At 39.8% G+C, this 23,830-nt stretch overlaps 1 protein-coding gene across 1 annotated transcript in view; it reads left to right on the top strand.

Moving 5' to 3' along the window:
- Positions 1-23,830, top strand: part of st6galnac3 (ST6 (alpha-N-acetyl-neuraminyl-2,3-beta-galactosyl-1,3)-N-acetylgalactosaminide alpha-2,6-sialyltransferase 3) — a 114,010-nt gene that overhangs the window by 31,037 nt on the left and 59,143 nt on the right. The window contains exon 3 of the mRNA XM_081597902.1: positions 20,724-21,133. Within this exon, the coding sequence (XP_081454028.1) occupies positions 20,724-21,133 (410 nt within the window). The remainder of the gene's footprint in view (positions 1-20,723; positions 21,134-23,830) is intronic.

The following is a 23,830-nucleotide window of genomic DNA, read 5'->3' as shown; positions in this document are numbered from 1 at the left end:
ACCTGCGTTTTTGTCCGGCTGAAGTGACCTCTGATGCGGTTTGGATGCATATGTAAATGCAAATACCTGAGACTGCTCCAAAAGCAGGAAGTGGAATAAATCACAGTGCATTCTGGGTAAATACAACCAAAACAAATGCGACAGTCCAGCACTTTTTCTTTTAAAACCAAAAACAAAAGCAAAAACCTACAACTGCTAAAATACGCTGTTCCATTTTTGTTTACATTTTGTGAACAAAGTTGTGCTCATGTCTTCTTCAGAGGGTTTCATGTTGTTTCCTTCAGAGGTTCTTGGTGCAGCGCCCCCGCAGGTGAAGAAGGGAACAGGTTTCTCAAAGGATTTGGTTTGTTTGACACAAAGAGAACCGCAGCAGCTGAAAATGTAACAAATGATGCAGTAGTCTACCAGACTACTAGGTGTCAAACATTCTTAATCAGTTTCATACTTTGTCAGTATTAAAATGCTGAAAAATACAATTTTGTAATTACGATGTTTCCTTTAAATACAAAAATCTGAATTAAAATTTCACATGAATAAGTTTGTTCATGTGATAAATAATTAAAAAACATCATCATCCTAAACCTTCCTGTTCTTTTCTTCTTTGTAGTTTCTGCCAGTAGTAACATCCTGTTAATGCAAAAATAAAAACCTAAACAGATTTTTTTCTAAATTGGCGTGTTTCTATTGAGCAGATTTATTTTTAAAATGTCTTTTTGTCATTTTTGACCGTTAAATTTTCGTCTTGCACTGTGAGGGATGTAGGCATGATGTGTGAGGCGTCCATCACGCCAAGTAAAGGTTAATGTGTTTCCACCAGAAGCCTTTTATGGAAATTAACCCCACTATTAAGAGGTCTTCTCAGAGCCACAGTTTGTCCGTCCCATTTCCACAAATTCTCCTCCATTGCATCAGTTTAAGCACATTAATCTCAACATGACGTTTCTCGAGAGCAGATTTGAAACTTTTGACTTATTTTAGTCCAGACAGCAATCTTGTTTCCAATCTCCAGTTCAGCTTGATGCCCATTTTGTAAATTATGTCCCCGTTTTGAGTAAAATGGCCTTTGGAGCTGCTTTCTGAATGACAAACAGTTGCACAGGCTGCTTCCTTTTCTCACTTTTAGTTTTATTTTTCTGATTCAAAATCTTCAGTTCACATAAAAACTGAATCGATTCATGTTTATAGTTCACCGCTTCAACATTTTGAACCAAACGCACAGCAACAGGAAGAACCAGTTCTTGTTCATTCATCAACTGTGAGCATAATTACTCAACATTTTATACATGCCACTGTTTATTTTGTATTAATAAACATGGTTATTTCATAAAGGTATTTTCCTAATGTGTGACTTAGGAATGCACAGAAAAGAATAGAATAAGTTTTGTTCTGATATTTTCAGAGTAAGATTACGCTACTGCAGCTTCTGCCTTTTGCATTTCTTCATTTGTGGCGCCAAGATGCTGAGGCAGATTTATTAACTGTGTTTCAGCAGAAGTTATAAATATATGGAGGGAAAACGAGACGTTGGAAAGGATGACGGCGTCACACATTTTAAAGATGAAGGAAAATGAGACGCTCAGCGTGACTCGAGGATGTTTCAGAGCAGGATTACTGGAGCTTTGGGTTTTAGGTCTCAAACTTTAACAGGATTTCTTTGCTGGTTTTTTTCCCCCCCGATACTTTGGATTTTATTACTTTACAATAAAACGAAATCACCTTATTTTTATTGGAAGCTCTTTTATATTTCTCTAATCTCTTGCATCATAACATTTGATTTCTTATTCTTCAAGCATCTATTGACATTAACTTATCACCACATCTCAGATATTTTCTTAATTCACTGTAACTGTGCAGCAGGATCCCAAAATGTCTCTCTTGATGCCATATGTGTGCCGAATGGAGAGGTACCCAGAGGTTTTACTCAAGTAAAAGTCAAAAGTAGCCGTCCAAGAAATTACTCAAGTAAGAGTAAAAAAGTATTTGGTAAAAAGTCGACTGAAGTACTGAGTAACAGATCAAATCGTCAATCACTTATTATTTAAAAATTACATAATCAGACGGACCAAAATATAAAGTTAAGTGTAAATGTTGGTATTTTAAGGACAAAATTGACAACAATTCATACAAATAATTAAAAACAACAAAATCAGGCAACATGACAGTTTTCCAGTTCAAACTTATGAAACTTTAATGAAAACTGCAGGTCTGTGTCTGGTGAATGTTTGGTTAAAACACGTTTGAATTTCATTCAATGGGTATAAAATCCAGAAATTTTAAAGTAAAAGTATTGATACTTTATAATAAAATTACAAAAGTAAAAGTAAAAAGTACAGCGTAATAAAAATACTCCTAAAAGTACTTTTACTGAACTCTGGCCACATTTCTTTGTAAACACAAACAGCCTTGACTGCCTTCAAACTGCTTCTTATTATCTTTTCATTGCGATTTATGTAAACTGAACCATCAAATCCTTTCTTAGTGTTCTAGGTGTTAAATAGCCACACAAATAAATAAAAGCTCTGTGCAGCAAAAGGTGAAGGAGGATGAGGATAAAAGAGATGAAGGTTGCAGAAGACGCTTCGTCCTTCGTGAGAAGTGGATGTCTCGCGTTTGGGGTGGAGGGAAAAAAAGGGTTGATATTGGCAGATTAATGCGCAGCATCTTCCTCTGCCTCTGGAGACTTTCATCCACAAAACACGGGCCCAGAGGCAATCATGCATTACACCAATCTCTACGTCTGCGCCTCCTCCAGCCTTCAGACGAGCCTGCTTAAATCACCGGCCTCTCCCTGTGGAGATTTAGGGAAGTCATTGGAAAAGAAAGAAAGGCAGCCTCTGCAGAATTACGCCTCCGTTTGCTTCTCTTGCTCTACTCCAACTTGTTCTTTGCTGTGAACTTGAACGGGAAGCGATGGGCTTTAGCAACAAACCAGCCTGGAGAGGCAGAGGTGTTTCTGTTTGACGCTGTTACCTGATCCACCGAACGGTGTCATTTCCCTAGCATGTATTATGCATAACCTGGCAGAAGCGGAAGCTGCCTTAGCTCCCGGCCTTATTTTCCTCATTTGATTGAGTCTGTCTGCAGGTGTGATTTATTGTTCCTGTTCTGCTCTCTCTGAGAAATACAAAACATTTGTCTTGCAGCACTTTGCATTCATGCCCTCCGGTCCGTCACACGCCGAGCAGAAACATTTCCATCCTGGTTTTTGTCCGTTCGCTTTGGCAAATGACTGAAATGTTAAACAAAGTTCTTCTGCATGCTTCCTGTTAAAGCTGCAGTATGCAACTTTTGTTAAAAATATGTTTTTTATGTGTTTGTTAAAATTTTCACCACATCATTACAGTGTAATATGAGACGGATAACCTGTGAAAAGATCAATCTGTTCCACCTCTTTCCTGAGCTACTATTGCTGTTGGTAGAAATGCATTACTTCTGACCAAAAACAACCAATGAGAGTCAGGAGGCGGGTCTTAGTGCTGTCAATCATCCTCGTGTACTCGCTGCTAAATGTGCTGATGGCAGAGAAACGACTTACAGTTACAGAAAAACTGTTTATCCTCTGTCCTCAGTGGCCAGGCTAACTAGCCTTAGCATTCACAGCATTCTGGGCCATCAGGAACAGCAGAGAGAAACGGAGGAGAGTGATTGTCAGCGCTAAGACCCGCCTCCTTGCTCTGATTGGTTGTTTCTTGTTGGCACTGGGAGCACTGGCAGAAGGCTCCATTTTTACACAGATCATCTGCCTCATGACATAGTGATGTACTACAGCAAATATGTAAAACAGAATTTGTTTTACAAAAGTTACATACTGCAGCTTTAAGAAGAAATCTTTAGATTTGATCCCGTTTAATAGAAGCATCTGCTCAGATATTTTCAGATTTTGCTTCTGTCGTCTTTAATGCTAGTAATTCATGCAAGAGAGTGACTAAACTGGATTGCCCAATCCAAACTTGTTCTCCTAATTAGCAAAGTAATTATTTATTAATCAATTAGTGGAGAGACTCGACGTCTTTTCTCTGTGAGTTGAATTAAAATCAGGGCTTCTGAATGTTTAAAGACCTCTGAGATTAAAATGAAAGGACCAGCTGTTTTATTAGCTCCTGATCAATTTACTTTCAGTCTCAGTTATTAGTTAATTAAAGTTGTTGGGTTTTGCAAGTTGCAGATTTTATGACCTGCATTTTGATGTTTAATCAGAAGTCGGTTTTAATTGCATTTCTCAGCATTTCTTGCTTGATTTTATTTTGTCCGCCTTTGACCAGACCATTAAAAACAAGATTGTTTAGCTAGAGATGCGTCTGATCTATTAACTCACTTTTCATTTAAATTGAGGTTTTGTGGAAGATTCAGCTGGTATTTTTCACCCAAATTGTTTCAAGGATTTGCTTTTTTTTTTGCCCCTTTTATTTTATCCACCTTAATTTGGAAGATTTATTTGTGCAGAAAGAAATAAGCACTAAAAATAATTATTTGACGGCAGACTTTATTTTTGGAAGAAGGATTTTAAATTCCCACAGAGACGCTGCGATTTGCAGCTTGTTAATGCAATCATTATTGCTTATTAATTAATAGAGTTTAAAGCGACTTAACGAACGTCAAGGTTAAGTTCACAGCCCAGCGCTTTAATTTAACGACGGCTGCGTCTGCAGCTTTTATTTTTAAATAACCCTCTTCATATTTACCACACTCATTCCTTCACATCAGAGGCTCTGCTGAGTGCTGGGATTAGTGGGATTATAAAAATGCCCTTTGTTGTGATTACTGGTACTTTACATTTTATTGAATCACAAAGATTTGTTGGTAACTAGATTCCAGGATTTGTTCTCATTAGACCAGCTTTTCCAGATGAAGCCAGATGTTTACACACACTTTATAAAAATAAAACTTTCTCTGTTCAAGTTTGGATTATCAAAATTATTAGTTATCTAATTTCTTCAAAGTTAAAAATGTACAGCCACTTGTGGGTAAGATAATTTAATTTATATATGAATTAGAAGGAAATACAAACAAAACACAAAAACCAAAAGAAAGACAGAAAGCTTAAAAGTACAAAAACTAAAGGTTGGTTCCCATGTATAAAACTACTGAGGGTTTCTCTTTATCTTAAGTTTGTTTGTTTGTGATTAGAGACATATAAAGCTAAATGTTGGTTAAGTATAAAGCTAAATGTTGGCTAAATATAAAGCTAGATGTTGGTTAAATATAAAGCTAAATGTTTGTTAAATATAAAGCTAAATGTTGGTTAAATATAAAGCCAACTGTTAACTATAAAGCTAAATGTTGGTTAAATATAAAGCTAAATGTTGGTTAAATATAAAGCTAAATGTTGGTTAAATATAAAGCTAAATGTTGGTTAAATATAAAGCTAAATGTTGGTTAAATATAAAGCTAAATGTTGGTTAAATATAAAGCTAAATGTTGGTTAAATATAAAGCTAAATGTTGGTTAAATATAAAGCTAAATGTTGGTTAAATATAAAGCTAAATGTTTAAGTATAAAGCTAAATGTTGATTAAATATAAAGCTAAATGTTGGCTAAATATAAAGCTAACTGTTTGTTAAATATAAAGCTAAATGTTGGTTAAATATAAAGCTAACTGTTGGTTAAATATAAAGCTAACTGTTTAAGTATAAAGCTAAATGTTGATTAAATATAAAGCTAAATGTTGGCTAAATATAAAGCTAACTGTTTGTTAAATATAAAGCTAAATGTTGGTTAAATATAAAGCTAACTGTTGGTTAAGTATAAAACTAAGTGTTGGTTCCAGTTGTTCTTGGTTGAGTTCTAGATTTGTATAAAGCTAAATGTTGGTTCTCCAGGTTTGGTTCTTGTTCTGGGTTACTAAGTAAACTAACAGGAGTTTCTCTGTTGCTCCGATATTAAAAGTATAAAGCTAAATGTTGGTTGGTTCTCCATTTATTAACAAATGTTAACTGGCTGTGCATTAAATTAAGTTCCAAAACATTATTGCAATTCTGTAATCTGAAAAATTCATGCAAAATCCACAGTTTCCCCTCCTTTTATTTGTGCTAATGCACAATTTGAAGTTCATTGCAATTTTTTCACAAAAATTGTCAAAAACATTGGGTTTAAGTGATGCTACACTTCAAAAACAAAAAATCTTACCAAAATCTCTGGTTTAATTTGTAGTGTAAATATGTCAGTAAACTTCACATAAGAGAAAACTAACTGAGACGTAACTTTTCAGCAGGATAAAGAAGCTTGTTTCAAGTCAGTAATTCCTTAATATTAATGAAAATGTGCCAGTTCCACTGGCAGATTGTTTCACTTTTAGCAAAGAAAAATGCCTTGGATGAGTTTTTCTAGAACAGTGTTTTTCAACCTGTTTTGAGTGAAGGTACATTGTTTTAATTTGAAAAAATCACGAGGCACACCATCAACCAAAAATGTAAACAAAGATATTCTATAGCCGCCTATATTACATATATACAGGGCCGTGCAGAGACCACTAAGGGGCAGGTGCTCAACAACAAAAAGGGCCCATCTAACCGCATTCTAGGACAGAATGTTAACAAAGCCTCTCAGCTTTCAGAGTTTAATAAACAATGATAAATTACAAAAATGTGACATATACAATCAAAGCTAAGGAAAATCTCTATATAGAGCATAACACTATATCTATGTAAGATATTTTATTAGTTATTTCTTTCTGCAGATCTATTTTGCTATAGGAAAGTATTGCAATATTCAAACCTGCAATTTAGCAGGATATGTAAATCAGAGCTGGACCACCAGACATATTTTGTCTTTACAGAATTACACTATTAAAAATATAAACAAGGGCACAATGGCCTTCTGAGTTTTGCTTTAAAAAAAACTTTTAAAAAATTAAAATCAGACATTTTTGACTCATGAAGTTAAATTTTTTTTTTGCAAAACAAACTTATTTGCGCATGTCAGAAATCTTTTCTTGCTATTCTAAGTTTTTGTTTGTGACTCAAAGTTTTGCTTGTAATTCTCACATGACGTCGTGGGCAGGGCCTAAAATCGCAACAAAAGATTTCTGATGTGTACAAATAAAAGTTTATGTTTGGCAGATAACTTTTTAAGTTCACAAGACAAAAATGAGTTAAATTTTAAAAAAAGTTTTTTAAACAAAACGTTCTATTTTTTAAAAAGGAATCATTGCAATTCCAAAAGTTTTGATTACAATTTTATTTTACTTAACTGAAGTTAGTTTTGTTTTTTCATTCAATAATTGGGGAAAAAAAAATAACTGCATACTCTGGTTTGCAGACCCTAAACTTAAAGTTTGGATTGAGTTTTTTCCCCTTCATTAATGACACACTTTTATTACATACATTATATCTATCATGGTAATTATTTTTTGTTTATGTTTTTAGGAAAATAATAATTTAAAAAAAAAACGCATTTTCTTTGTCTCCGTTGTTCTGAGCGCTTCACTGGCGGAGCAGATTTATTCCTAAAAGACAGTAGATAGATTTATAGCACACGTGTCAAACTCGTGGACCGCCATGTCATTTTATGTGCCCCCCCCCCTCTCCTCCCACCCTCACCCAGCGTTTTATAGGCCCATGATTCACTTAAAATATGTTTTCAGCACGAATTGACTACAAACTACATCTCCCATAATGCATTCCGATTGTTACCAGCCAACATTACGGCTTCTCGCCACTAGAGAGCAGCAGAGTCACCTCAAGCTGCTTATTGATTTGACCAGCGAATAAAACTGAGACATCGACAAGCTAACGTCAAAATGTCCAAGAAAAGAAACATCGATTTACAAGTAAGACTGTGAATGAAGATGTGTGTGAGTTGGTGTCAGGGCGGCAGGTGGCGCTAGACTTTTTTTGTTATTCGTTATCTTGACCGACAACATAAAAAAAATCGTTCATGTACTATTTTTGTCCGTGAAATTACAATCATATTAACATCGGCTATTTAGCCGCATTTTATGCGTTTAGTTAATATTCACCGTGAATCCAGATCCCATCACAAATTAAGCAGATAAATGCATTTACATTTTTCTCCGTAGTGACAAAAACTTCTGACTGAGGCCTCAATAACTTTTAATAAATTAAATTAAGTGGTGTTACGTCAATCCGCGTTTCCCTATCAGATACGGTTCCCCCTGTGTCTTCTTGCCGCTCCGCCCCGCCCACGCGGCAAAATACGCGCGTGCTCGTGCTGAGCACTGAGAAAACACGCGCGTAGGGAACTACGGACACCGTGAAAGCTCAAACAACATGTTTCGGCAAAGTTGTCACTTTCTTCACGTTTTTGCGGGAAACAAATGGTAATAATACTAATAACAATAATAATAAAAAATAATAGTAATGATAAATACATATATGTCACATATATTATAGATACCGTATGTTATACAGTGCGGAGATACAGTGCAGACCGTTCCCCTTGTTTTACAGTGGGGGAATGGTATCTGATGGCCATATTTCGCCCATCAGATACCGTTCCCCCACTGTAAAACAAGGGGAACGATATCTGATAGGTAATATCGAGCATTAAAATACATTGCCCTGTTTTTATTTCATAAATATATATATGTATATATAACTAAACATATATATACATTTATAGTAATTATAATATACATGTGACATATATGTATTTATCATCACTATTATTATTATTATTATTGTTGTTATTGTTGTTATTATTAGTTTCCCGCTAAAACGTGAAAAAAGTGACAACTTTGCCGAAACATATTGTTTGAGCTTTCACGGTGTCCGTAGTTCCCTACGTGCGAGCTTTCTCATTGCTCAGCACGAACACGCACGTATTTTGCCGCGTGGGCGGGGCGGAGCGGCAAGAAGACGCAGGGGGAACGGTATCTGATGGAGAAACGCGGATTGACGTAACAGCGGCTTCACTTAAACTAGCATCACTTCGCCCGCTGGGGCCTGAACGCACTTCCTCCTGGTCCCCATCTGCAGAAAAATATGCGCTAATTCATCAGTCAGTTGGATCTGTCAGGGTAAAACACTCTTACCTTTTTCTGTCAGTGTTTTACCCTGTTCGCTGTCCGGTGTACGCTTTTACCAGGATTTTTTTTGTCGTTTTGCGTGTTTTCGCTTCTCTGAAACGGACAGATGTTACATCTGCAGCTCCTCCAGGACGCCGCTCTCCTGGGTAACTTGCACCAAGAAGGCTCCATTTGTTAAATCCGCTGGATGAGTTACTTCCAGCGGTTTTTAATTCTTTGCAGCGGCCGAGCCGCGTCCGAAGTGGCTGAGCAGCGGACTGCGCATGTTACAGTCTAAATAACTTCTGCGTCATCATTTATTTCCTCAAGATAAACTCCCGGCTCCTCAAACGGATTAACACAACGATGCATTCTCTTTGGTTTTATCTAGTCTGTAATGGAGACTTGAATTTAACGCGCCATTTCAACCAAAGGTTTTGAATGCGCTAACCAGCCAGACGCTCCAAAGCGTTATTTAACAATATGAAGTGTTGTTTAATTTATTTTTAACATTGTATTTTCATACATTTATGCTAGGGCTGCCCAAGACTAGTTTTCCAGAGCTACCATCTGCAACTTTAGATGCGTTCCTTCTCTAACACACCTGGATCATTGACTCATTATCAGCCTTTACAGAACTGAGTTGCTGCTAATTAGGGAAGTCAACCTTTTGTCTGGGGTGTTTTAGCAGGGATGCATTTAAAGTTGCAGTCTGGAGGACTGAACCTGGGCACTCCTGATTTGTATCGTCAATGTGGCCCGTTGAGGGTGGCCAATATGCTTTAGTGGCCCTCGGTGAAATTGAGTTTGACACCCCTGGTTTATAGATTATGCATTTAAAGCCGGACCAATCACACCGCTGGCGCCTCAGCGCGTTGCCTCGCGCGCTGCAGTAGCTGGATTAAGTTTACCTCAGCACAGATCCCGCGCACCTCTTTTCACTCAAACTGGACACAGGCTGACCTGTATGGATATTTACATCAACCCAGCAGTAGTATCGCTGCGGGTATTTGCTGATTATTCCAAATGAGATGGCTTCATGAAAATAAATGGGGAACTATTCATAACCGTGGTATCAGGTTCTCGCTGCTACTTTTATTATGTTTTTCTTTTTTTGTTTCTTTGTTTTATCGCAGCATGCTTAATAACCCAACAAGGGAAAAAAAAACTAATTTACTCAAAAATGACTACGAGAGGGCAACAAAACGCAACTAACCTGATAGAAGAACATTAACTGGTCTTGCAATGCAATCAAAGAAGCAAAATCAAGGATAAAATCTCCATTGCAAATGTTTTGGGTAGAGTGTCACTTTATGCTGCGGTGGTAAGAGTAAACAGTCGATCTCACAAAGGGGCGATTCATAAACACACAGTAAAGAGGTTGAGATGGGGGCTGTTAGAGAATAAGAAAAGGTACAAAAATAAATAAGGTGAGATTAAACATAAAATTATTTGGCTGATGATCTGCTTGGTGCATCAACCTTGTCACTGAGTTCAAATGTAAAAAAAATCTAATTATTAGATGTTAAATGTTTTCTTTATGAACAGAGCAAGCAATTAAGGCAAGACATGATATGTTTAATGGGATCCTCCTCACTGACAGTTCAAAATGGATCAAGCAGATGGTTTAGAGACAGTTTCTAAATGTGATGTGTGTAACTTCTGGAAAAATATTTACTCTATAAAACACCTGTATTAATTTGTTTGTTTATGGGTGTTGTCATAGGTAAAATCTCTGATTTTTACACGTATGTATGAGTTGAAAAACAGGACAAATACAAAACTTAAATTTATGCACATTTATTGACTTGCATTCACGAATTTAGACGTCTATGCATGCATTTTCAATTGCCAGTAGTCCCACCTTACACATAACTCCTTGTGTTTCCATAGCAACTAAAACAAACAATAACCTGACACAGGTTGTTTGACATCATGTCATCAATGCTCTCATCGATGATGTTATAAAGCTTCAAAAGAATATTATCATTTGGAATACAAGAATTTTCAGTTTGCTTTTCAACTTCCTTGGAGATACGACACTTTCAGAGAGACGATTTCAAACTGTGACTTTTGAAACCATTTCAACTTACTGTGAAGATGATTCTTTCTATCGGTTGGGGCCTTGGCTATATAGTCACAAAGGGAGTTGAGAAATTACTGGGTCATCGTATTGAAGAAGTTGCTGAAGAACGTGAAGAGGATAGCAGGTGCAGATACTTTGGTTTTGAGGAACTGATTCCTGAAGACCAAAGTGACATTGACGTTTCCGCCAACGTTGTCAGTGCCACTTCAGATATCATGACAAATTTTACTCCTGAAGATACCGTCGCTTTGGAAAGCATCTGTGGACTGTACTGGGAACCTTGCTCTGGGGATGCTGACACTGATTGTGAAAGTGTTGATGAAGACCAAAGCGACATGGACGCTTCCGCTAAACTTATCAGTGCCATTTCAAGTGTCGTGACAGATTTGACAAATTTTACCCCTGAAGATATCGTGGCTGTGGAGAGCATCTGTGGACTGTACTTAGAAACTTGCCCTGGGGACGCACACACTGATTGTGAAAGTGTGGATGTTCCCCTTGAACAAATGGACCTGGCTGTTGTAGCGAGCTGTGACACTAAGGAAGATGTGATTAATGTTGAACATATCTATGAGGATGCATCAGTGGAAGAAACCTCTTCTGTTGATGGGAACTCAAAAGATAAAGACACTGATCGTGAAAGTGTGGCTGTTCACGTTGATCAAATGGACCTGGCTGTTAAAGCGAGCTGTGACAGCAAGGAAGATGCGATTAATTTTGAACATGTCTATGAGGATTCATCAGTGGAAAAAACCTCTTCTGCTGATGGAAACTCAAAAGATACAGTTCAAGATTACGCAGACCATATTGATGGCATGGACGCTGAAGATATGGAGGTTTCCTCTAAGGAAGTCCATTCTGTAAACATTATTGCTGAGGATGTTGTGGCACATTTTGAAGATGTTTCTGAGGATTCTCCAGAAGAACTACACTCAGAAGAAGACACTGAATTAGAAAATTTTGACAGGAGGATTTTTTCTAGGAAGAGATCCAAACTGGGATATCTAAATCTTGAAAATTATGTGTCAAATTTAGACACAATTTCTGAGTGTTCTTCTTCAGACGAAAACTCAGAACTCAAGTTAAGCCTCAATTTGACACCTCCTCAAATTGAGCCACAACATTGTGACAGCAAGGATGTTGAAGAAATGGATGTTTCCTTTAAGGAAGTTCATTCCGAAAGTGGAAATGCCAGGAATGTTCTGTCGCGAGTTTCTAAGTGGATTCGCCAGTTAGGGAATAGGTTGGCAAATCTCCGACCAAGGAGAAAAAACTAACCATTTTCTTTCTTGGCGAAGAAAAGTTTGAGGAAGCTCCTTAATGACCTGATAATAACCTTACGCAGCCTTGGCAGAGTCCAAGTCTCACTGAAAACGAACCCAACTTACTAATGGCAATGCGGCCCGAACTCGGATACCAGTCGTACAGGGACCTGACAGCTGTATCAAAGGGCCTGGTACCCCATATTCCCAGAGGACCCCCCCACAGAACTCCCCAAGGGACGTGATCGAACGCCTTCTCCAAGTCCACAAAACACATGTAGACCGGTTGGGCGAACTCCCATGCATCCTCCAGGACCTTGCTGAGGGTGTAGAGCTGGTCCAGCATTCCACGGCCAGGACGAACTTGAATCCGAGGTTCAACTATCTGACGGACACTCCTCTCCAGGAACCTAAATAGATCTTGCCAAGGAGGCTCAAGAGTGTGACCCCTCTGTAATTGGAGCACATCCTGGCGTCTTTTGAACAGGAGGATCACCACCACAGTCTGCCAATCCAGGGGAACTGCCCCCGATGTCCATGCAATATTGCAGAGTTGCATCAGCCAACACAACCCTACAACATCTGGAGCCTTAAGGAACGGATCTCATCCATCCCCGTGGCCCTGCCACCGAGGAGCTTTTTAACCACCTCAGCGGCCTCGTCCCAGGAGATTGATGAGCCCAACCCAGAGTCCCCAAGCTCAGTTTCCTCAACGGAAGGCATGTTGGTGGGATTGAGGAGGTCTTCGAAGTATTCTGCCCCCCGGCCCACAACATCCCGAGTCGAGGTCAGCAGCACACCATCCCCACTATAAACAGTGTTGGTGCTGCACTACTTCCCCCTCCTGAGTCGCCGGATGGTGGACCCGAATTGACTCGAAGCTGCATGGAAGTCTTTCTCCATGGCCTCTAAAAAACTCCTCCCATGTCTGAGATTTCGCCAAAAAAAAACTCAGGAGAGGCCATGGAGACCACAAAACACATGTAGTCTCATGTAGTCTCCATGGCTACATGGCTCCACACATGTCCGAGTTTTTGGCAAAAACTCGGGCATGGGAGGAGTTTGGAGAGGCCATGGAGAATGACTTCCATACAACTTTGAGGCGATTCTGGTCCACCATCTGGCGTCTCAGGAGGGGGTAGATGTTGTAGAGTTGTGTTGGCTGATACGACTCTGCAATATTGCATGGAGAGGGAAGTCTGGGCCTCCCTACTGAAGCTGCTGCCCCTGCGACCTGACCCCGGATAAGCGGAAGAAAATGGATGGATAGATGGATGGATGGATGGGTTGAGGGGCACCAGACTTATCTTCTATTTGAAAAAGAAGATAAGTGAGAGTCCAAAGAAAAACACAAGAAAAACAAAAATCAACTCTATGCAAAAGAAAACAAATCAACACGGTCAGGGCGAGGCCTGCCGTTCACTGTCCAGTGGATCACGCAGGAGGCGGACCGATGGTGGGGAGACTGGAGTCCAGGAACGGCACAGGAGGCAGACCTGTCGAGTCCAAAGGCCAACAACGGCGCAGGCTGGACCCCCGAAGAGCCGAAGGCTGGCAGCCAGGTGGCTGCACAGACCCACGAAGAGGAAGAGATGGATGCTGGGCGCTCTGGCAGGAGTACCTGGAGGAACTGGCAGATGGGTCATGAGCACCGGCAGACTGCACAGGTACGAGCTCAGGCAGCTCGGAGTCTGCCTGACTCCAAGCAGACTCCTGGGCTCGAAGGGAGCACTGGGAGAGTCGCTGGGAGACTCACCGGGAGCACTGGTAGGAGACAAGGAGTCACTGGGAGGAGACGAGGAGTCACTGGGAGGAGACGAGGAATCACTGGGAGGAGACGAGGAATCTCTGGGAGAAGACTGGAACCCACTTACTTGGGCCGGAACAGGGCAGAATGCGGTGGCAGGAGGCGAGAAGACTGCGGCGGCAGGAGGCGAGAAGACTGCGGCGGCGAGAAGACTGCGGCGGCTGGAGGCGAGAAGACTGCGGCGGCAGGAGGCGAGAAGACTGCGGCGGCTGGAGGCGAGAAGACTGCGGCGGCTGGAGGAGGGGGGAAAACAGGATGGAGTTCAGGAACCAGCCATGCCCCCAGCTGTGCAGCCTGTCAACAGTCAAACTGCTTGGAAACCATGACCAGGGGTACTGAGGCTGGCAGAATGGCTAGGGATGGTGCTGGAGAATGAGAGGGACCTGGAGCTGTGGAAGAGGATGAAGAGTGAAAGATTGAAATGTCTGGCTTGGGCGAAAGGGGTTTGCCAGCCATGACAGCTAAAGCTGCCTGGCGATGCCACTCCACCTCTTCCAACAGCTCCGTCAAGTTCATGAAGGAGCTGTGTTGGCTCTCCAAGACCATTCCTAGAGAGTCAATCAAGGGGTGGGCGGGACAACATGGAAACTCAACTTAACATAGAAACCTAAATTAAGACACAGAAAAACCAAATCCTCACACAGAGTACTTCACTATGGAGGACCAAAACCGACATAATAAATAAAATAATAAATATATAAATAAAAGAATAAATATATATTTTGATGAGAATTAAAAGCATACATATTTTGATAAGAAATATATTATTCTTTATATATTTCTTTATTCTTTCATTTATATATTCTTCCACAGCTCCAGTCCCCTCTCATTCTCCAGCACCATCCCCAGCCATTCTGACTATGGAGGATCAAAACCGACATAATAAGAAATAACAGAATAAATATATAAATGACTCCATACTCTGCGAACCAGACCATAAACTTACTTAAAATCTGGGTTGAGTTTTTTCCCCTCCATTAATAACACACTTTTATTACATAGCAGGGCAGTGCAGAGACCACTAAAGGGGCAGGGGCTCAACAACAAAAAAAGGGCACATATGGAGAGCCGTTTCAGCCAAAATTAAATAAATAAATAAATGGGTGAAGTAAATAAAAAATGAGTAAAATAAATCAAAAAATGAAGAAAATGAGTGAAATTAAAAAATGTGTTAAATAACAGCTTTTTCATTAAACCAATTTTTCATTTATTTTTCATATCAATTTCTCTTTTTCATTTGTCCATTTTTCATTTATCCCTTTATCTATTTACCCATTTTTCATTAACATCATTTAACAATTTTTCAATTTCCTTTTTCCATTAACCTGATTTTCTATTTCCCAGTTTTATTAATCAATTTCTCATATATCCCTATTTTTATTTTATATTTTTCTTTTATCTATTTTTCATTTAACATTTGTTTGAAAAATTGTTAATTTTCCCATTTTACAATTTTCCTTATTCATTTAGTATTTCCTTATTTTCTTATTTATCACATTCTATTTCCCCGCCAAACTTAGAAAAAAATAAATGCAAATGAGGAGAAGCACGTCATCAGGCTACAACTTCCCCAATTGGTTGGTTAGCGTCACACCCATACTTTGCTTCAAGAAAGATGGCGACCTACTAACAGGTTATCAATAAGCAGAAGCTCATTAACTTCATTAGAAAATAGTGTTATTACTCCTGACTTTAGTTCTCGTGTGGCCGCTCAGACAGAACGTGTTTCAGCTGGCGGCTCTCATGGACTCGGAGCTTCACCGTCGGGAGTTTTTATAGTTTGGACGAAGCTGCCGCTGAAGTTGGCTTACGACTGAAGGTTCGGGACACCTTCGTAGCTAACAGCTGTGATCCAACTTTGAGGAGCAGACTTTACTGTACATCGTAAGTGAACTGCAATATCCAGAGGCAGCTCTATGGAGCATCTAGCTGAAAGAATGATTCACTTCCTGCTAAAGAGCCCCCTGGTGGTTGAAGGAAAATCCACAGGAAAGCTGTACCGGCCTACAAGCTGCATGGTTCAAAGCTTAGGAAAAAAGTAACAGCTTATAGTCTGGAAAATACGGTACCGTAGGTGAAATTGGATCATTTCCACGGCACACCTGCCGATCACTCACGGCACTCTAGTGTGCCGCGGCACAGTGGTTGAAAAACACTGCTCTAGATCTTGCTGAGACATTAGTTTTTTTTAATCTTGAAAATGTCCTTCAGGCGATAAAAGGCCAACTTTGTAATTGTCTTTATATGTCTCTGAAGGTTCAGGTCAGATTTCAGGCCTGGCTGCTGGTTTCTGGATGTAATATATGAAACCATGTGCTGATAAAAAAAAGTTTAAGAACAGGTTTGAGTCAAATCAACCTAAAGCCTCAAGTCGTTTCGGATTAAGATGATTAAATCTCAGAAATCACAGACGTTCGTTTGAAAGTGAAGGTTTTTAAAGTTTTATTCAGTTCTAAATACTGTGACAGTTGACAAATGATTAGAAAGAAAATTATTGTGTGTGTGTGTGTGTGTGTTATTGCTTCAAAGTTAACTAAGGAGTTGCGATTTGTCAGTTGGTTCTACCTAAATCCAAAGTTTACAGTTCTAATTAAAGATTAAGCACTTTATGACTTCCTTTAGTGTCTATCTGTGCAGCTCCTGCAGGGCTGTGCAACAGTTCATAAAATACAGCCCTGGGAAAGGCAGTTAATTAGAACAGAGACCCAAGAGAACCTAAATTTATCACATTGTGAAACGCTGCTGAGCCTTATCTCTGGGTTTTACAGCTTTAGAACAATGTGTGCACGTTTTCTATCACTGAAGAGCTGAAAGTGCAGAAAACTTGCTGGAAATGTTCGCCTTCTGTATAAATCTTGACCTCAAAAAAGACAACGCAAGACACAATAGGTTAACAAGGGGTAAAGGATAACGGGCTTGTGAAAGGGTCATGATGCAAATACAGAACATTCATCATTTAAATGGAAAGAAATTCAGAGAGATACCAACCAGCCAATCACAAACTGGTAGGTACACTGTTCAGTTTGCTCAAATATAGGAGGATTTTATTTATAAGTATTTGACCTTTAGAACATCTGAAGACCTTTAAAGGACATTGCAGAAATATAGAATTACTAATTTATGTGAAGTTCAATCAATCGTTTAACTTGAAGGCAGAAATAAGGCGACTTTTCAATTATTTTTATGAAAGGACTGAAGAGATGAGGCACATTATCATGATCTTTATGGCACGGATGGATGGATGTATGGATGGAGGGATGGATGGATGGAGGGATAGAAGAACACATGGATGGATGATTGAATGAATGGATGGATGATTGAATGGATGGATGGATAAATGGACGGATGAACAAATGGATGGATGATTGGATGGATGGATGAACAAATGGATGGATGATTGGATGGATGGATTGGATGGATGGATGAACAAATGGATGGATGGATGATTGAATGGATGGATGGCTGGGTGGATAGATGAACAAATGGATGGATGGATGGACGGACAGATAGATGGATGATTGAATGGATGAACAAATGGATGGATGATTGAATGGATGGATGGATAGATGAACAAATGGATGGATGGATGGTTGGTTGGATGGGCATATGGTTGGTTGGATGAACAGATGGTTGGTTGGATGGTTCGATGATTGGTTGGATGAACAGATGGTTGGTTGGATGGATGGAGGGATAGAAGAACAAATGGATGGATGATTGAATGAATGGATGGATGATTGAATGGATGGATAAATGGACGGATGAACAAATGGATGGATGATTGGATAGATGGATGAACAAATGGATGGATGATTGGAGGGATGGATGAACAAATGGATGATTGGATGGATGGATGATTGAATGGATGGATGGCTGGATGGATAGATGAACAAATGGATGGATGGACGGATGGATGATTGAATGGATGAACAAATGGATGGATGATTGAATGGATGGATGGATAGATGAACAAATGGATGGATGAACAAATGGATGGATGGTTGGTTGGATGGGCAGATGGTTGGTTGGATGAACAGATGGTTGGTTGGTTGGTTGGATGGTTCGATGATTGGTTGAATGAACAGATGGTTGGTTGGTTGGATGAACAGATGGTTGGTTGGATGGACAGATGGTTGGCCAAACAGATGGTTGGTTGGATTGTTGGTTAGATGGATGGTTGGCCAAACAGACGGTTGGATGAACAGATGGTTGGTTGGATGGATGGTTGGATTGTTGGTTGGATGGTTGGTTGGATGAACAGCTGGTTGGTTGGATGGATGTACAGATGGTTGGTTGGATGGATGGTTGGATTGTTGGTTAGATGGATGGTTGGCCAAACAGATGGTTGGATGAACAGATGGTTGGTTGGTTGGTTGGTTAGATGGATGGTTGGTTGGATGGAAAGATGGTTGGTTGGATGGCTGGTTGGATGGAAAGATGGTTGGTTGGATGGCTGGTTGGATGGAAAGATGGTTGGTTGGATGGCTGGTTGGATGGACATATGGTTGGCCAAACAGATGGCTGGTTGGATTGCTGGTTGGATGGATGGACAGATGGTTGGTTGGATGGATGGATGGATGGATGGTTATTTGGATGGACAGATGGATGGTTGGTTGGTTGGATGGATGGACACTCAGACATGTTTCATAAATGTTTTATTTTCCTGGTCTGTAAAATCTGCCATTTTCTTCTTCTTCTCTGTTTGCGTCTCAGTTTGTTTTGATGAGATTAATCTCACTTACACCAAAACAAAGAAGCCAACGCTTTATTTAACATGCACTTAATGGAGAATCAGTGAAATGTCACTGATTTAAAGATGAACAGCGGCTGTAAACACCGTCACAGTAGATAATCCAGCAGATTCTCTCATTACCACTTGGCTTATCTGAGCTCACGACTCGACGGCGAGCTTACAGGAGATCAGCCGCTGAAAATGAAACAAAAACATCTCCTTTCTCAAGAGACATCAATCTTCTGTAAATTACTCCATCTTCTGTTTTTTTCTCTCTCCCCTCTCATCTGTGGATGCAATCAGAGGGTTATGAAATAATCTCGGCACCTGGCCGGGTCACTCTGCAGCCGTCGAGCTGCCTTGAGCTGTCAGCCGCTCATCCATCATCGCAGGCTGCCCTCATAACTCCATCACGCCTTTCAGCGCACACAGATTGGCTCAGCTCAGTGGGGAACGCTGAAATAAAGCTCACAAAGCTGCCTGCGGAGAAGCCCTTGAGCCAGGCATTTGACCCTCCGCTGCAGGCCAAGCGCTTATTAAAGGTGGCCAGTCATGCATCCTTCAGCAGGTTGACAGAAATCAGATTTTATTCAGGTCAGTTCTGCCTATTTTGAGTTTTTTGGGGCCTCCTGTCACTTTAAATCCAAATAAGCTACTGCTGTCCACCCCCCAACTCAATGTTTACTACTTCTGCTTTGAAAAGCAAAGGTGGGACCTCCTGCACAACCAGCAAGAATGCAGCAAGTGGTTTCTAGATGGTAAATCAACAACAAAATTACATATATCCTGCCATGTTGTTTTTTTGTTTAAGCTGTTTTGTTTTTATTTTAAGTTAAATGTGGTTTCTAACTAAACTAAACATAACCAGGAGTGGAGCCTCTTACACAACCAGCAAGAATTCAGCAAGTGGTTTCTAGATGGTAAATCAGCAACAAAATGACATATATCCTGCTATGTTGTCTTCCATGTTGTTTATTTCTTGCTTGTTTTTGTTGTTTTGTTTTCATTTAATTTCTAAAAATTGTTTTAGTGATTTAATGAAGTTGTATGTAAGAATAGCGTTAGCATTGCTGCAGCTAAATGTGGACTGTAACTAAAGTAAGCTAAACTAAACTAACCACTGCAGCTAGAAAACACACGATAAAATTAGCTGACCAGACGCACTGGAACTTAACTTGGGTTGCTAGGTAACAGGCTGGGCTTTGCAGGGGTTGCTAGGTAACGGTGCAGTGCCCCTTGAATGTGACTCAACAATTGGGAAGTTTTTGGTGTCATTTTCCAGACACCAAAAACATAAACTTATTGCCAAAATATGTCTGTTTTTTTTAAGTGCCTGGGCTGTTTTTAGGAGCGGATGAGACACAAATGAAAATACAAAACAACATTAAGTTTCATAGTAAATTAAAGTTTTTCTAAAATACAGACAAAGCTTTTGTATGGCTTAGATCAAAATGTACTTACGCGTCAGAATGGTCCAGTCAAAGTCCAGAACTTGAAACTAAAGTTTAAAATTAATATTCACATATCAATATGAAATGTCAGTCAAGATGATGATGCTGCCTTGTGTTGGTTTACGCAGTGGAAGAAGTTATTTTTGTTTTCTTACTGGAAAAATGTGAATTTTTGGCTGAACCTTCAGATCCTTCAGTTCTGAACTCTGTCTCTTACAAAACTTGAGCGTCTATTTCTTTTTGCCTGAACTATTGACTTGGTTTCTCTGCAAATCATCTATAAAAATTAAATCCACCAAACTTTCACTTTTCAAATCCATATATTTTTATGAGGGGAAGCTGGCTGCTTCTCTGTAGCTGACCCTGATCTTTAACCTTTAGAAAATAATCTAAAAACACGTTTTTCTGGGGGGGGTTTTCCAGCCGTTGAAGCTGAACTGCGAGCTGTGCAGCATCGTGTCCAGCTCCGGTCAGATGTTGGGCCAGGCTGCCGGCGCGCAGATCGACCGCTCGCCCTGCATCTGGCGCATGAACAACGCTCCCACGCGAGGGTTCGAAAACGACGTCGGGCGGCGGACCACGCTCAGGGTCGTCTCTCACACCAGCGTGCCGCTGCTGCTGCAGAAGCCGCAGCACTTCTTCGGCCAGGGCAACGACACCGTGTACGTGGTGTGGGGGCCGCTGCGGAACATGAGGAAGGACGGGAAGGGCATCGTGTACAACATGCTGCGGCAGGCGTCGGAGAACTACCCGCACGCTCGCATCTACGCCACCACAGAGGACCGGATGAACTACTGCGACATGGTGTTCAAGAAGGAGACGGGCAAAGACAGGTGAGACCAGCAGCACTTCCTGTTCGCCCGGCACAAATTAATTAAGATTCAGTATTGAAATAATCAGCAACGAGTTTAATCAATCAAGTTTTATGTTTATTTGGTAGCACTTTATTTGAATGGGGTGTGGATAAGACTCACATGTCATAAACATGAAGGATCTTCATACATTTTTACAACTGTTTTCATTCAGTAAATAATGTTCAGCAAAGTAGCACTAAAAGTTGCATTAAAAGTTTCATTTAAAGTTGCATTAAATGTGTCCATTTTTAATTACTTGGTTAATAATGACACTTTTAATGCAAAGTTGTTCTAAAAGTTGCATTAAAAGTGTCAACTTTGCATTACTTGGAAAATAATGACAATTTAATGCAACTTTGCATTTAAAGTTCCACTAAAAGTTGCATTAAAAATGTCAATTTTGAAATATTTGATAAATAATGACACTTTAAACACAACTTTTAATGCGACTTGATGTTAAAAGTTTCATTAAAAGTTGCTTTAAAAGGGTCAACTCTTCATTATATGAAGTTCAGTTGTTTATTTGCATTTTTTTTTTTAACATATTTTTAATATTCTATAAAATAAGCTTAAGGGATTCAATGTAAAATCAGCAGATTCAGCTGTTTTTTAAATCCAATTACTGGTCAGAATAATTGATTGGTAAAATAATCATCAGTCGCAGCCCTACTCCTGATTTCTGTTTTGCCATGAACTCTTCTAAATTTTGCAGTTTAGTTCTTCTCGCCTCTGATCTTCCATCAGAGTCGGATTTACTTGTAAAGAGGTTCAACATGAGGCCGTTTAAGGAGTAGCTGCGTGGAGCAGCCGCAGCGGGAAGGAGATGATCCAGAAACGCTGGTTAATTAGGCAGCTCTGGTTTGGCGCTCCTTCTGAGATCCAGCTGCCCCAACAGATTGACTCGTTCTACTTTCAGTAAAATAAATAAAAAACGCAGAATTAAAGCTGCAGGTCAGTTTTCTGTGAGATAAATCATCAGTTTTATGAACAGTTGACCTCAACGTGTGTTATGTTCCACCTTAAAGTGAACAAATCATAATTTTTACAAGGTTTCATCTTTACGTGTGTTCAGGATTTTTATTTAGCTCATGATAATTATAATAATCTAAAAAAAACAACATCGTATTTGTTTCTCTAGCATATTCAGACATGAATATTTAATTATTTATATGTATAATTTGTAATCTTGTATTTTTTATAAATATATTTTTGCCTAAAAATACTGCAGAACTAAACAAATTCCCATGAAAATGTCAAAATCTGCACAGAAACATAAAGATTGAACCCATAGCACATTATTTAGACAGATTATCAGATAAATTAAAGTTAATCTGGGAGTTAGATTCACTTTAAATATTTACTTCTAGTATTTGTAGGTTGTCTGGATCTAAAATATATTTGTCCTTTTAAGATCAGCTCATGATTACAAATGCACTGATCCGACACCAATATCTGTATCGGTCCCGATATTTTAAAAAATTCTAGATTGAGCATCAGTGGCAATATGCCTGATCTATAAAGGCGGATCTATTCAGTGTAACTATATTTTCTGCTCTGAGCGACATCATGCTTTATTATTTATTTTACATTATATTTAGAACTTCTAATCGCGCTTTCTGAAGAATCCAACAGGTTTGTTGCAGTTTATTTTTTACATGTTTGACCAACATGGTCACCTTCCTTCTTGTTCTTTGGTTTCATGTCTGAATGTCTGCAGCTCACAATAGTCGCCCCACTGTTGCCAACTCTGCAACTTTCTTGCGATATTTATCAGCATTTCAGACAAAACCAAATCAGAATCGGCAGGTCAGGCTTTGTACAGATCGGTAATCGATCCTGCAATCGGTGCATTCCTATTGACGCATTTTAAATAGTTTATAGAAGCATATTTCATACTTTCAGTATTTTTAGGTTGGGATATATTTGCCCTTTAAAAGGTGCTCGTGTTGTTCCTCTTTGTCTGCTGATCCGCCTGAGAGAATCGCAGGTTAATGACTGCAGGAAGGCGGCAGCAGACGCGCTATTGTTGAGGACAAACCTCATTTCTTCCTGCTCATCTCCACAGAGCACCGCTCTCCTGCCGCTCCCTTATGTCATCAAGACCTCTCTTAACTTCTTAAGAGGATTAACATGTTCGGTAATAGGCGTAGCATCCATTTCATTTCAGCTCCATTGTGCGGTTCTCATTCAGGATGGCAGCAATAACACTGAATTTCATGTTCGGCGTCCCGGTTTGAGTGCGGCTCAGCTGTGCAGAAACCCAGAGAGCGCAGCTAGAGGTGCGGGATTAGGGATGGATGCTCAGGGAAAGGAATCTCATTACGGGACGTAACGCTCCCGGGGAAGACGCCAGCCGTCAATCGATGCTGATTGGTAACACAGACCCAACTCGAGGAGCAACAATGAGGCACTTTGAATGAATATGTAATGAGAAGTTTCTCTACACGCCTGTGCCTGTCTTGTCACAATTTTGGCTGCAAACACTTCAGCGCTCTGACACAATGAATATCCACGGAAACAGTTTTCAAATTGGGTTATACGGCGTGCAGCTTACTGTAATCAGAAGGGAATAACTGCTGTCATTAGCTGGAGCTAATTCAAACTGATCCAACCCTGCAGCTCTTTGTTGCTCTCTTAGCTAACTTCAGACATGAGTCCAGAAAAAACCCTCTTTTA

Source organism: Poecilia reticulata, chromosome 17, assembly GCF_904066995.2.
Source record: "Poecilia reticulata chromosome 17, P_reticulata-male-v2, whole genome shotgun sequence".
NCBI lineage: Eukaryota > Metazoa > Chordata > Actinopteri > Cyprinodontiformes > Poeciliidae > Poecilia > Poecilia reticulata.
Note: the sequence above shows the minus strand (reverse complement) of the source record. Positions and strands in the feature narration are given on the sequence as shown.